Below are 13723 nucleotides of genomic sequence, written 5' to 3' on the forward strand. Positions count from 1 at the left end.
GCAGGGGTTGCCGCCGGCATCGGATGGGAAGAGCCCTGGGATATTACCGAGCGTCCCGCGGTCCCCCACAACAAAGAACGATGCGGCCACAAACGTCAGCAGTGCCAAGGAGGAGACACACCGGAGGGGACCAGAGGTTCTCAACTCTGTTACGTACAAAAACGCATGGCAGGGGAGAGCTTTAAAAATTCCTGGTGCCTGGGGCGCTTGGGTGGCTCTATGGGTTGAGCCTCTGCCTTCGGCTCAGGTCATGGTCTCAGGGTCCTGGGATCGAGCCCTGCATCAGGCTCTCTGCTCGGCGGGGAGTCTGCTTTCCCCTCTCTCTCTGCCTGCTTGTAATCTCTCTCTCTGTCGAATAAATAAATAAAATCTTAAAAAAAAAAAAAAAAATTCCTGGTCCTTGGTTCCTACCCCATAGTAAAGAAATCAGTTTCTAAGGATGAGGCTCAGGACTCAGATTTCAAAAGTTCTCAAGCAATCCTAACAGGCAAGCAGGACTCTGAGATCCATGAGGAAACAATGAACTTCTGCGAGCGTCCATCACGGGCCTCCCAGCCCTCCCCAGAACCAGCTCAGGGATCCGCTCAGACTAGACACCTATCTGTTGCCTGCATGGGGAGACAGACATTGGTCTATCATTAGTACCAGGCACATGCGGCGCCGGGCTTGGACTGACTTTCAACGTTCTACTGGTGGCTGATTCTAAGTCTTTCTTTCTTTCTTCTTTTTCTTCTTTTGTTTCACTCCATTATTCAGTACATCAAAAGGCTACAACTTCCAGCAGTCAGTCAGCGGCATACCAACACGCTTTCCGCTGGAATAATTACATCTGAGAGTGAAAGGTACAGAAACAATCTGGACAATATATTCATGCCAAAGGAAGCTTACAAAATTAACTCGCAATCTTTTTTGTCACCCCTTCTGGTCATATGCAATAAGAAGAATTAGAAATTGCATATTAAACGCAGTCCCGGAAACTGCCATTGCTCTCACTCAAGGAGAGAGGAAACGAGGAAATGAGAAAACAAAACCCCAACCAGGGCAGCAAGGCAAGTCTACCGGGAAACTACTAGCCCTAACCAGATTCCCCTGCAAACAGAATTATTCGATTGGTGACTCACTCACATTTAATTGAGTGATGGGCAATCTTCACAGGTTCGGACGGAAGCTGTGAGTGGGGGAGGGATGAACAGGGAGCTTTAATACTGAAAACTGCAGCCAGCCTGCCAACTGCTATTCAAGGGAGGGGTCAGCGGGGGGATGGGAGGAGGGGGCCTCCAGCCAGGGGTTCAGGAAGCCTGGGGTCTTTATCCAGAGCCAAGGCTGGCCCTGGAAAAGCAAGGGTCCACAAGAGAACCCCATCCCTGGATGCAGGAGTAAACAACCTGTTCGACTGGGGGTCGGAGGGTCAGTCCTTGCCAGACGGAGCAGGTGCGGGAGAACTCTGCAAGATAGGGCGCCAATGTCGGCCTGGAGGAGGGGAGGGGCGGGGAGGAGGCTTCTGAGCTGCAAGGAAAGAACGAATCGTGCATGCCTCGGAGGGGCTTAACAGAGGACTCTCCTTGCTAAAAGGAGCAGCATGTGCCAAGGCCTGGAGGCAAGGGAGAGCTAGGTGTGTGCGGGGTAGGAGGGACGGGACCCCCAGGAAGTCCAGCACAGCACGTCGTCCTTCAACCAGTGGGAGGAGTGGGGAGGTTGAGGCTGGAGAGGCAGCAGGGCCCGTCTGTGAAAGCCAGCTGGGGGTCCTGACTTCGGAGCATGCACAAAGAGGTTTTTTTCCAAGGAGGAGAAAGGTGAGAATCCCGAAGAGGTAAGTCACCGAGTCAGAGGAAGGCACTGAGGCTGGTTTGGGACAGACGGGACAGACCTGCATGTCAAGGCCAGCGCCATCGCGTCCTGCATGAACTGCGGGGAGGGACTAGTCTGTACTCAGAGTAAAAATCACGCCTCCCCCCTCGGGCTGCTGTGACACGGGGCTGGGGCAGCGGGGAGGGCAGATGACCGAGTGGCTGCCGTCACACCTGGAGAGCCAGAGGACGCCAGCAGGTGGCGAAGGGAATGAGGGAAGAGGACGGAGAAAGCCCTCAGCCCGTGGAAAAGCTTTTGTGGAAGCTCAAAGAAGGGAAGTGGGAACGAAGGCGGGAGTAAATGCACCAGCAACAGAACCCACCATTTGGCATTTTCTCAAAATACTGTAGCAGAGATGGAGAAGACTGAAATTGCTTTTTGCTCATTTTTGGACGGCGGCCTGAGATTTCTTTGACTCTAGGCCAAGCTGTCATGGGCCGTGAGTGACAGGTGGAAAGCCTGCCGCCTGGCCCACGCGGGCTCTGGGGAAAAGTTCGCTGCTGCGGTGAGCTCTACAGTTACGGGTGTTTTGAAGGCTAGGTTGTCACTAGGGCCCCTTTCTGGGATACACACGGCTCTGCGTCCCCAAATCCCTCATTCATCCCAAGATCTGCCTCCGTGGGGGAGAAACGTGAGTCTGCCCTAGCCTGGGGCCCGGAGCTGTCCCAGTCTCTGACTTGTAATCACAGGGAAAGAACCTCTCTGCTTTGCGGACAACACGAGGCCTCCAGTAATGAGAAGGAAAGGCAGGTGTCTGGTGAAGAAAGGCTATGTCCAGAGGGAAGCAAAGAATCTCACTCTCCAATAATTGCATTCCATAGCTTGCTGTTTCAGCAGCTGGAAGCAGTCAAGGGCTTGGTTAGCCTCTCATTCAATAAGACTCTTCTTGCACATGCAGGATCAAGGGAAATGCAATTTTTAAGACAATTTTTTTTTTTTTTGAATGCTCTGGAATAGAGACTTGTTTGGTCTCAGGACACCAGCCTATTTAATTCTTGAAACCGGACAATAACCAAAACTGATTTATATGACTTTCTGGATATTAAAATGTTAATAAAATTGTTGTCATGAAAACGAATCGCTTGTATTTTATTTTAACCATTCGCGAGGCCTCATCCCCTTTTCTAAAATTCATTTCCACTCACATAAAGAAATTGCTTTATCATCTGATTTTTTTTAAAAAAATCAGTTTCTCTCCCCACTGTGCTCCCCCCTCCATGGTGATTTATTTTCTCTATTGAAAAATGTTAATAACTGGCCAGGAATCTAAATGTTAAAAGCAAAGGAAAAGGAAATCTTTGGAGATGAAAATAAGTGATCGATTTTTCTTCTTTCAGAGAAATTGCTGGCCCCAAAAGATGGAGAACATAGAAAGAAGAAACAAGTCATCACAACTCTAAATGCCTTTAAAGCAGACACTCATCCCTCTTCTTCTCATCTTTCTTTCTCTTCATCTAGACATTCCTGGACATTTCTAGAGCACGTCTGGATGCCAGCCCTCGCTGGGGAAGCTCGCAGATCAGAGCAGATGGCAAATACTTTTAGCAGATCACGGCCATGAAATGAGAGAGCAGCCTCCGGTGGAGACAGGTGCCGAGAACCACAGAGGCAAGAACACCAAAGATAAAGCAGGGAAGGGATGGCTTCACAGAGAAGGGAGAATTCAAGGAGGGTATTGACAGGTGACAGGAGCTGTCCGCATGGAGAGGGGTGAAGAGCACCTGTTGTGTTGGGGAAACTGAATACCACAAACCAAACGGAAGTAGAGCTGCGGAGAGTGACTGAGGACGGAAGTGGGCTGAAGACACAAAGCCAGAGCAGTGCCTAGATCTTACCCCGTAGGTGACACGGTAGCACGAGAAGGGGTCTTTTGTGGTGTTAAGGAAGTCATTTTGGCTGCAGTACAGAATATGGACCAGAAGGGGGCCACCCTGAGCTGGGAGGCCAGTTAGGTAACGCTACAGGCTCTGGTCCAAGCAGGAGACCAGCAGGGCGTGCGCCTGGGCAGTGGGGATGTGGATGCAGAAGACAGGTCGGTATGAGACACCCCTGGAAAGTGGCATCAGCGGGACTGGAGGACCAGTCCCTTAAGTGTCATGTTTGCACGCAGAACACGTGAAAAACTGCTGGCAGATAGCCAGCTGGACAATTTGTGCTGAGAAGAAAAACCAACAAACAAAATGCAAAACCCCCAAAACCCAAAAAGCAAAACAAAACAAACTTTGGTGGGGGATGGAAAAAGGCGGGAGGTATCCAGCTGACAATAAAAAGGTAAAGGAAACTGCGTAAGGAAGAGGTTAAATTAGTTATCAGTCTCAGGCTTGGAAGAAGTCTTCTCTGATAAACGGTCTTCTAGCCTTTCTTTACATACTTCTGTTGATGGGGAGCTCATCACTTGTAGGGTCAGGCTGTTTCACTGATACCCTCGGTGAGCACCCTGAACCATTATCTTTTTTCCTCTGGCTTCCTATGCACAGCTGCCTTTGAAATTTTTACTTTTGGTGGCTCCACGACACTTTCTGGAAACCTACTTGATTTAGCAGGAAGGCCTGAAGGACCTGAAGGACCTTCCATCCTGCCGACGGAGGGTCCTCCACCAGAGTGCGGAGGGGTCTGGGAAAAAGTCATAGCGCAGGTATGCAACGGAATGTGTGTGGTTGCCCACTGCTGCCGCTGACCCTGGGTTTTAAGTTACTCTGGCCGCCTGCGTCCCCGGCCCCATCCCATCCCGTCAGAAAATCACCAATACCGTGCTGTTGCAGCCAGCAAAGCAGGCAGACAGGTAGGTGACGCCATCGGCCCCACACACTGGCGTGAAGGAATCGGTTTGGCATTCACAGTTTTTATTGCAAGGTGAGTAGGGGTCCAGGGCCGAGCCAGGTGCTGAGCTGGAAAAGAGAGGAAACATGGCACGCATCAGAGGAAAGGCAAGTCCTGTTGGCTCTCCCCAGTGACAGCCTTCCAAGCCCGACACCCCTTTCTTCGCCCCCTCCAACCTCACCCCTCCCTGTCCTGCGAGGACCAGCCCAGCACCACCGCTGAGAGCTGTGCACAAGGGTGCTGGAAATGGAAGAAGCCTCTTCTTTATCATTTGCACAGTGTGCCCTCCCGGCTGGAGCAGCCCACACTCGGCTCGGGGCCACCTCCTCTGTGTCGCCACTCATGACTTCTGCAGCCTCAGCCCGTGGCCCCTTCCCTGACCCAACACCACTACGGGGCACAGCCAGACACTGGTTTCTCCCCATCCCGGGCCCGTCCTCGTCTCTGTCCGATCCCTCCCCCCAGCAGGCAGCAAGCCTCGTGATGCTTAACACACCACTACCACGAGCTGGGTTCAATAACTCTCGTCTGTTTGATTGATTCAACTCCCCGAGAAAAATAACACAAGTTATTTTAAATTTCCTTTTGTGCCATTAAAGGCACAATTACCTAGAGCAAGCGAGCTGCAAAGGGGAGAAGGATGGAGTGGGTGTCTTGAGCTCTGTGAGAGAGAAGCGTCTCTTTCCAGCACCATTATTTTCAGACGTGCCTCCTAGGGCTCGGAGCGCTTCCGAGTAAGGACGACGCCGGCGATATGTGCCAACTGATGTGCCAGGCACTGTCCCCGGTACTGCGTATATCATTGTACTAGTTCTCAGTGTGACCCGTGGGGCTGACAGAGAAGGAAACTGAGGCAGAGCCAAGCTGAGTCGCCTGCTCCAGTATATCCAGCTTGTACATGGGGAAGCGGGGGTGGGGAGGGAGGGGATTGGAGCTCTACCAACTGGGGCAGAGTTGGCAGTTGGATTGTAGGCTTTTTATTTTTTTCTTTTTTAATGAAGAAGAACTTCATTATCGTAAGACCCCGTGCTTTGAACCACTACAAGTTTACTACTTGAGAGCTGGCACAGAAGGCTGGCGGTCTTTCTCTCCAAATGCTGTTATTTATGGCAGGCACACACCAGAAGGTGCCACATTTGGGAGAGGGAGGAACGGGGGCTGGGCTGGGCTGGGCTGGGGGGCCTGAGAGGCCATGGCGGAGGTAAAGGGGACAGAGGGGCAGTGTCTGTGCGTGACTCTCCAGACAACGCCCCCCACCTGTGTTCTCCCATTCGGCCTGCTTGACCTTGTTGGAGGGGCAGAGAAGCCCGGCTCTCCTCTATCGTCTGGATACATGACTATAGAAGAAAGCCTGATAGCCTGCCTGGAGGAGGAGACTGGTATCCTGCAGGTTGACTCTGCTACAGCCTTGATGCTCCAGACTGATCCCCAAGCAGCTTCAGAGTCTCACACAAAAAGGGGGAGAGCTGTGGATGTTGGGCACGTAAGCACTCTCTATTGTTCCCTCTGGGGCCGTTCTGACTGGGGCAATTTTGACTCTAGGCCAAAGTCTTGGGCTAGTAACTATGGAAAACTGTCCCATAAGAACCAACTTCCTTCCCTTCTTCCCCTTTTCTCCTTTTATTCCCTACTCCCTTCTCCCTCCCATACTTATCAATACCTACTCTGGAAGAGACCTTATCATTACTATGGGAGCCCGATGATCGCTTCTGATCATTTCTGGAATGACTGAAATCTATTCTGTCTTTCACTTCAGGCTGAATTTTAAGGGGCACCTGGGTGGCTCAGCTGGGTGAAGGTCCCACTCTTGATTTCATCTCAGGGCTGTGAGACGGAGCCCCGTAACGGGCCCAGTGCTGGGTATGGAGCCTGCTTAAGATTTTCTCTCCCTCTGCTCCTTCCCCCACTTCTTTCCCTCTCCCCTCATCTCATTAAAAAAAAAAAAAAAAAAAAAAAAAAGCTGAATTTTAAAATAAAATTCATCTGTATTATCTATCTTCAATCGTTCTTAAAATCAAATGCCAAAAACGGTAACAGGAGTACTGCTAGGAGTGTGTCCCCCGTGCTCTCCCGCTGAGCGGTACGGTCTGAGCTCCTCGAGACCCAAGAGGTCCACTCCGGACCCCTCAACCCCGGGAGGAAGATACAGAAGCATCTCTGGACCCTCCACTCGTGGCCACCCCTCGGGACACAGCTGGCTCCGCTCGCTTACCACAGAGAAAAGAGCCCAGGCATCCCTGGGCAGGCAGGGGAGGAAGGAGACATTTCCAGGACTTACGTGTTTCCATAGGGAACAGTAACCCCAGCCACGGGGCCCGTGTCGCAGCCCAGGAAGAGGAAGGAGACGTAGCAAGCTGTGGACACCAGGTTGACGAGCATGGCCATCCGAATGGCCCCGAGGGCAGAAAGACTGAGCTTCTTTACCAGGAGACCACCCAAGAAGATCCCCAGGCAGGCACAGGGGATCGCAGTCATCCCTGGGAGAGAAACAGAGGGGCGGGAACCGTTAGCAGGGGACGCAGGGCGCGTCCCCACAGACCATTGGATGCCAGGTGCGGGGCGGGGTGGGGGGGGCTGAGCCCTGCACAGGCCAAATTCCCAGTGACCCCCACTGCCGTGTTGCCTCCTCTAGGCTGCCTCTAAGTTTCCATGAGGGGCCTTATTTCTGCCCTCCGGGAACCCACAGAACACTGGGGGAGACGGACGTGGAAACAGTCAGGGATGGGGAGTCCAAGGACATCCACCGATCTTCCGAAGGAAGGCATCCTCACGGGAAAGACCACGAGACAAAGACAGATGGACCAGGGACACACACATGCTTCTCAGGAGCGTAAACGAAGATGGAGCACTCACGTGCTCTCTGCATTTTTGAGGGGAGGTAGGGAAGGGGACTCAAGATCATTTGGGGATTTTCTACCCTTTTCTCATTAGCTGAGGAGGGCTTCCGGGAAGGGTCTGGCGGCTGTTTGAACAAAAATCCCAGGACTCAGCAGCCTGTGGAAACGGCATTTTAAACCACTCCCAGACCTCTCGGGAAGGAGCATCCTTCCAATCAATATGTTTTGTAGCTCTTGGTGAGTCATTGGCATAAAAATTTTCCCCTCTTATAAACAGAGCTACCTGCAAGGCAGCAGGGACTGTAGACTTGTTATTTCTGATTCTCAGAGACTTAAGGGATTTTAGAAGGACCAAATGATCCTAGGGTTCCAACCTCCTGTTTGGCTTTGCTCTGCCCTGATTTGCTTCATCTAAAACTCAGCTTTAAATTACAGTGTGTCATTTATCCACTGTGTGGACGGTGCACGGCCAGTTTCCCAGTCTAGGCTGTGTTCCCTCCTTGCCAATCAGCAGACCTCGAGGTCAATCAGCTACATCAACCAGCTGGCATGTGCTAAGGGCATGCAAATTAATTTTAATATTAGGGGAAGAAAGACATAATCAAGAAGCCTGAGCTCTGCAAGAAAATAGCACAAGTCAAATTTAAATGAAACACAGGATATCTCTGTATTATCTGATGCTCTTGGAATACTTATGCTTGGTTTTCTCTGGTTTTGATACAGAAATGACCTTCATGGGGTGCCTGGGTGACTCAGTTGTTAAGCATCTGCCTTCGGCTCAGGTGGTGATCCCAGAGTCCTGCATCAGGCTCCCTGCTCGGTGGGGAGCCTGCTTCTCCCTCTCCCATTCCCCCTGCTTGTGTTCCCTCTCTGTCAAATAAATAAAACCTTTAAGAAAAAAGAAAGAAAGAAAGAAAAAAACGAAAAAAGAAAAAGAAATGAGCTTCATGCTCTAGCCCCCACATGGTTCCTTCTGCTCACCCCTGGCCCAGTGCGCCCCCTCTCTCTCCCTGGGACAGGCCAAACCCATACAGACCCCCAGGCTTTGCACCTGCTGGTCCTTCTCCTGGGACATTCTTAAAGAATTCTTTTTTTGAAGATTTTTATTTATTTATTTGACACAGAGAGAGATCACAAGTAGGCAGAGAGGCAGGCAGAGGTGAGGGGGGAAGCAGGCTGCCTGCTGAGCAGAGAGCCCGATGTGGGGCTTGATCCCAGGACCCTGAGATCACGACCTGAGCCAAAGGCAGAGGCTTAACCCACTGAGCCACCCACTATCCCCTCTCCTGGGACATTCTTGTTCTGAGTCTCCCATACCCCCTTCAGAGAAGCCTTCCCAGACCACACCAACTAGAGTGACCCTATACTCCACTCAGGGGCTCCCTATCAGTCCTCACCCCATTTTATTATCTTCACGGCTCTCTCCCTCTATCTGAAGCTGCCTTATTCATTTTTGGTTTTGTTTCTTGTTCACTATCTCCCTCCTGAAATGCAGTTTCCCCCAGCGCAAGAACCTTGACCGTCCTCTTCAGTCCGGCACGGTTCCCCGTGCCTAGCACAGAGTGGGTGCTCAAGGCTTCTTTTTGGGATGGGTAAGTGGTGAGCAGACTGGATCCGTGTGCATGCACACCGGTGAGGACATGCCCACGCCCAGAGAACAGACCTGTGCTTTGTTTCATTTCCTAGCGGAGACCATGGGGAGCGTCACCTGGTGAGGACGGTAACTATGGCAATAACAGTCTTTCGGCACCTTTTTTCCCAACCCGTCATCCGGCTGCCCTCTTCCTCCCTGATGTGTGTGCAGCCTTGGCATTCAGTTATCAGAACTTCCGTGAAACTCCACATCCTCATTACGCTAAACCTATGCAGATTGGGCCCTTTTTATCTTTGCGCATAAATCCATGCCATCAGCGCCTTAATCGTCTGTGCTGTTCTTCTCCAGACTCTGCCCCATTTGCCGATGGCTTCCAGGGTGGCCCAGAGCCCCGTGCTGATGCCCCCGAGAGACTGCGTGGGCCCCAGGCTCTGGGTCTGCAGGAGCTGAGGACTTTCCGAGGCAAGCCTTGCCTGGTGCTCCGAGTGTCCGTCCATCTCTGTCCCCTGAATGCCCAGCACCAGCCCCAGCTTCAGCCAGCTGTGCAGGGTCCATGCTGATTAGAGTGAGGACCAGCAGGGCACCGGGAGAGGCTGTGCATGCATGTGCCTATGCTACCTGCGTGGCCTGTCGGACAGACAGACTGACAGATGGCTCAGCAGGTGACCTCTGCACTGCTGGAGAAGGTCCCCCCCCCCGCCACGCACTCTGACGGAGAGAGTCACGGAGAAAGAAACAGGTGCAGGATGGCGAGATTGTTTTTTTGACCTTCTGCCCTGAAGGCTATTGATTGGTTTGTCGATAGAAACTGTTCTGAGATAGAACCCGAGCCCGACGCCGAAGCAACCGTGCAAATGCAGCGAGAATGTGAGAATGGCAGCCCAGAAATGAGGAGGAAACGGAGCAGCTCGGGCTGCTGGAGGGCAAAACCAGAGACACCCCAGGTACAACCAAGAAGTTATGACTTTAATTATAAAAAGACCCACTTTACCCTCTCTCTTCCAGAGGTACGAGATGGCTGCCTGCATTTTGCTAATACTTCTTGGAAGTGACACTTGACAAAAAAAAAAAAAAAAAAAAAAAAAAAAAGAGGATGGTAAATCTTTATTAGCAAAAAAAAGAAAAATTAGGCTTGCACAAGCCTCGCAGTTCCCAAGGAGACACTATGACCCAGCTGCATCATCGTGGTAGGCTTTTAGGTTTCTTTTTGTTTTTTTGTTTTTTTTAGTTGAGATACATTATGTCCTGGGAAGTGCACACAGCTTAAGCGAACAGCCAATGAATCCTTGCATCTGTATACACCCCTAGAACCATCACTCAGATCAGGCTCAGAATATTTCCAGCAGCCCAGGAAGGCTCCCCGGCTGCTGCCCACCTCCCCCTACCCCTCCCGGAAGGATAGTTCCCATCATCATGGCCTCTATCACTTGAATGAACTTTTCCCTCTTTAAACTCATAAATATGTCCTCTTTCGTGCCTGACATCTTTCAACTTGGTCAGGTTCATCCACACGGAGGCAGGTACGAAAATGCCTGCTTTCTCAGGCTGCGTGGCAGCACCGTGCAAACATCCTATCATTTATCTACCCATTCTCCTGTTGACAGACGTCTGGGTGGCATCCAATTGGGGTTTTAGTGCCCGGGGCTGCTCTGAAAACAGTTACCGTACAGATCTAAAGCAGTGGACTTGAGCATTCATTTCTGTTGGGTATATGCCCACAAGTGGGACAGATGGATCCCAGCAGAAAAACAGGCTTGTTCAGAGGCGCTGCCCGAGAGCCGTCCAGAGTGATCACACCACCTGCTGTGCACGAGAGTTCCAGTTGCTCCACAGCCTCACCAACACTCAGTACTATCAGTTGGGTGGACGCGTAGCAGGTAGCTCAGTGTGGTCTTCATGTGTGTTTTCCTGATGACTCATGATGGGTTAGCACCTTTAAATTTGCTAATGGGCTGTGGGGTGAAGAAACACACAGTGTTGAAGGAGACCTTTGCTCTCAGCAGACGATCTGACCCCGTACTTTCCAGAGAAGGTCATTCATGGGGCCAGAGCTCTCTCTCCATGCCGGGCAGTACCGGTAGTCTCAGTGGCCAGACTCATGCCTCTCTCCTTCTCTGCACTGGTAGAACCCATGAGCTCTTCTGCTGAGGGCTGTCCATCCACATGCCTTTCTTTCCTGCAAATCCCCTTCTGCTGGCTCCTTTCCTTCCGCTTAGCAAACTGCCCATGTTCCCTAGCAACGCACCATCTCCTCCACTCCCCCTCCACGTACACACACCTGGTAAGATCCTGCTCCGCTGTTCCACGGCTGAGCTGTGGGACAGTGTCCTGAAGCCGCAGGCCACTCCTTCCTTCTTGGGGGCTGCTCTCCACATGAAGCATGGGCTCCTCACGGCCACTTCCTGGACACAGTTCTGACGCAGGCTGGAGGACGTCCTGGTGGTTGTCGCTAATGGTGATGCCACAGCCCTCACTGTGCGTGCACACCTGCGCAGCTGCCCGCTTCCTCCTTGGAATCATCTCTCCCTTGACTTCCAGGATCTGTGGGCTTCTTTCCAACTCCCCCTCGGACTCCTGGTTGGGACTTTACTCTTCTTTTCCAATTCACTTTCTTGTTGCATAACTTCCACTCCCATGTCCTCCACTGCCCCCCAGACGTACACCAGTGCAACCAAACCTCCATTCCTCCATGGGGTCTCCTTCCCAAGCCCCTCCCAAGTACAGGGTTCCACAGAGACACACCACGGGTGTCTCATGCTCAGCAACTTCAAATGTGATCTCATAATCTCCCTCACGGATCTGATTCTTCTCTACCATTTCCAGGTTCTCAGGTTTCCCAAATGGCACCACCAGCTGTCCAAGCCAGAAACATGGGCGTCCTTGACTCTTCTGTCTCCCTTGTCAGGCGTGAGGTCATTTCCTAAGTCCATGTAAATAATACTGCTTCCCACAAGGGCAAACTGGTTTTCCTTACCATGACCACTCCAAACAGTGGAAGGAGATGCCTACAGTCTCCTACTGAGAAGGATGGTAAGGCCATGCTTGCACTTGGGGAGATGGAGTGCCATGATCCATTAATTATGTCTGCCGTGGGCCGGGGTCAGGAAGGGAGTGTATGGCTTCCAAGTTTTATATTTGTGGACTATGCATTTCATGCTGTCAAGAACATTCTTACTTTTTTTTTTTTTATGTGCCAGACCACAGCCTGCTAACCTTTCTGGATAGGTCTTGATGTCCCTCTTCCTTCATCTTATCTTCCCCCGAATTCTGCGGTGCACACCCATCTACTGATCTCCTGGCCTATTGCAATGCTTCCTACGTATATTTTATATCTTAGCTCTTTCTTATCACATCCTCTCGGCAAATCGTAACGCAAGAATAGACTCTAAAATTCCTTCCGCGCATATATCCCAAGAATACTGCTGCTGTGGACGCAGCAGCCCTCTGCCCTCCTGGGGGGCGGTGGGGATGAAAAAGCAGACTCACCGAGCAGCTGGTTGGCGGAAGAGGTGGTAAGGTTAAACTGCTGCTCCAGGTACTTCCCCAAGAAGGCAGCAAAGCCAGCCACCACTGCGATCTCCATGCAAGCGGCCAGGATGATGCAGGTGAACACAGGGTTTGAGAGCAGGTGCTTGGTGACCTTCGGGATCACTGCGGGGAGAGAGAAGAAGAGGGTCACACGCAGCGCTGCCAGGCCTCCTGCCCCCAGAGTTCCTCCTCGACACACTTTTGTCCGTCTCAGTAAGCAGCGTCGGGAGTCATCCAGTGACTCGGGCTGGAACCTAGAACCGGTAAGCCACCCACAAAGCGTAAAAACTCTGGCTTCAAGGCATCTGTGGATATTCGGACAATTAAACGGAGAACTACTATAACAGGGGAGACTCTAGCGTGCCTTTTCTTGGGTTTACTGGAAACACTGAAATATTTTATAACCAAATTATTTCCTTCCTCTGACTAATTATTTCCATCCTCCCCAAGAGAGTCTGGGTTTGTTTCTCAAAGGAAAAAAGTCTAATTATATACCATAAATTATGTTGCACCAGTGTATCTAAGCATATATAGCCATCGACCTGAGATAAATATACTTTTTAAAGATTTTATTTATTTATTTGACAAAGATCACAAGTAGGCAGAAAGGCAGGCAGAGAGAGAGGAGGAAGCAGGCTCTCCGCTGAGCAGAAAGCCCAATGCGGGGCTCGATCCCAGGACCCTGAGATCATGACCTGAGCTGAAGGCAGAGGCTTCACCCACTGAGTCACCCAGGTGCCCCCTGAGATATTTATAACTCTCTAGGTGTGTTAAGAAAATATATTTAATCTTAACAGGCTTTGAGAAAAAAGCTGGAATTCGAGTGCATGCATACATACACATACACACAAATATGCTGAATCAAACCCCCACCTCTTCTCACTGGTCTAGGGTCACCTCCCCGGCAAAAGCTTCCATAAGCTCTCCCATGGGGGACTCCTAGAGAGACCCAACTGGGGTTTTGGTTTTCGGTCTCAATCTGCCATAATCATTTCCTACATGGTAGCCAGTGGGATCAACTCAAATCACTTTCCTGCTCAGAACACCCTGATGGCCCAACAGCCAGGGTCTGCCCCTAAGCAATCAATGACACTTC

General features: G+C 51.2%; 1 protein-coding gene across 4 annotated transcripts in view; it reads right to left on the minus strand.

The window, feature by feature from the left end:
* Nucleotides 1-13723, minus strand: part of SLCO3A1 (solute carrier organic anion transporter family member 3A1) — a 301019-nt gene that overhangs the window by 38821 nt on the left and 248475 nt on the right. For 2 of the 4 annotated variants that reach the window (XM_044231113.1, XM_044231111.1), the window contains exons 5-7: nt 12586-12750; nt 6947-7145; nt 4598-4736 (exon numbers count right to left, since the gene is read on the minus strand). In XM_044231113.1, coding sequence (XP_044087048.1) covers nt 4598-4736; nt 6947-7145; nt 12586-12750 — 503 coding nt within the window. Of the gene's footprint in view, nt 1-4591; nt 4737-6946; nt 7146-12585; nt 12751-13723 lie in introns of all 4 variants that reach the window. The other 2 variants (XM_044231112.1, XM_044231110.1) reach the window with 1 other exon arrangement.

Source organism: Neovison vison, chromosome 13, assembly GCF_020171115.1.
Source record: "Neovison vison isolate M4711 chromosome 13, ASM_NN_V1, whole genome shotgun sequence".
Taxonomy (NCBI): Eukaryota; Metazoa; Chordata; class Mammalia; order Carnivora; family Mustelidae; genus Neogale; species Neogale vison.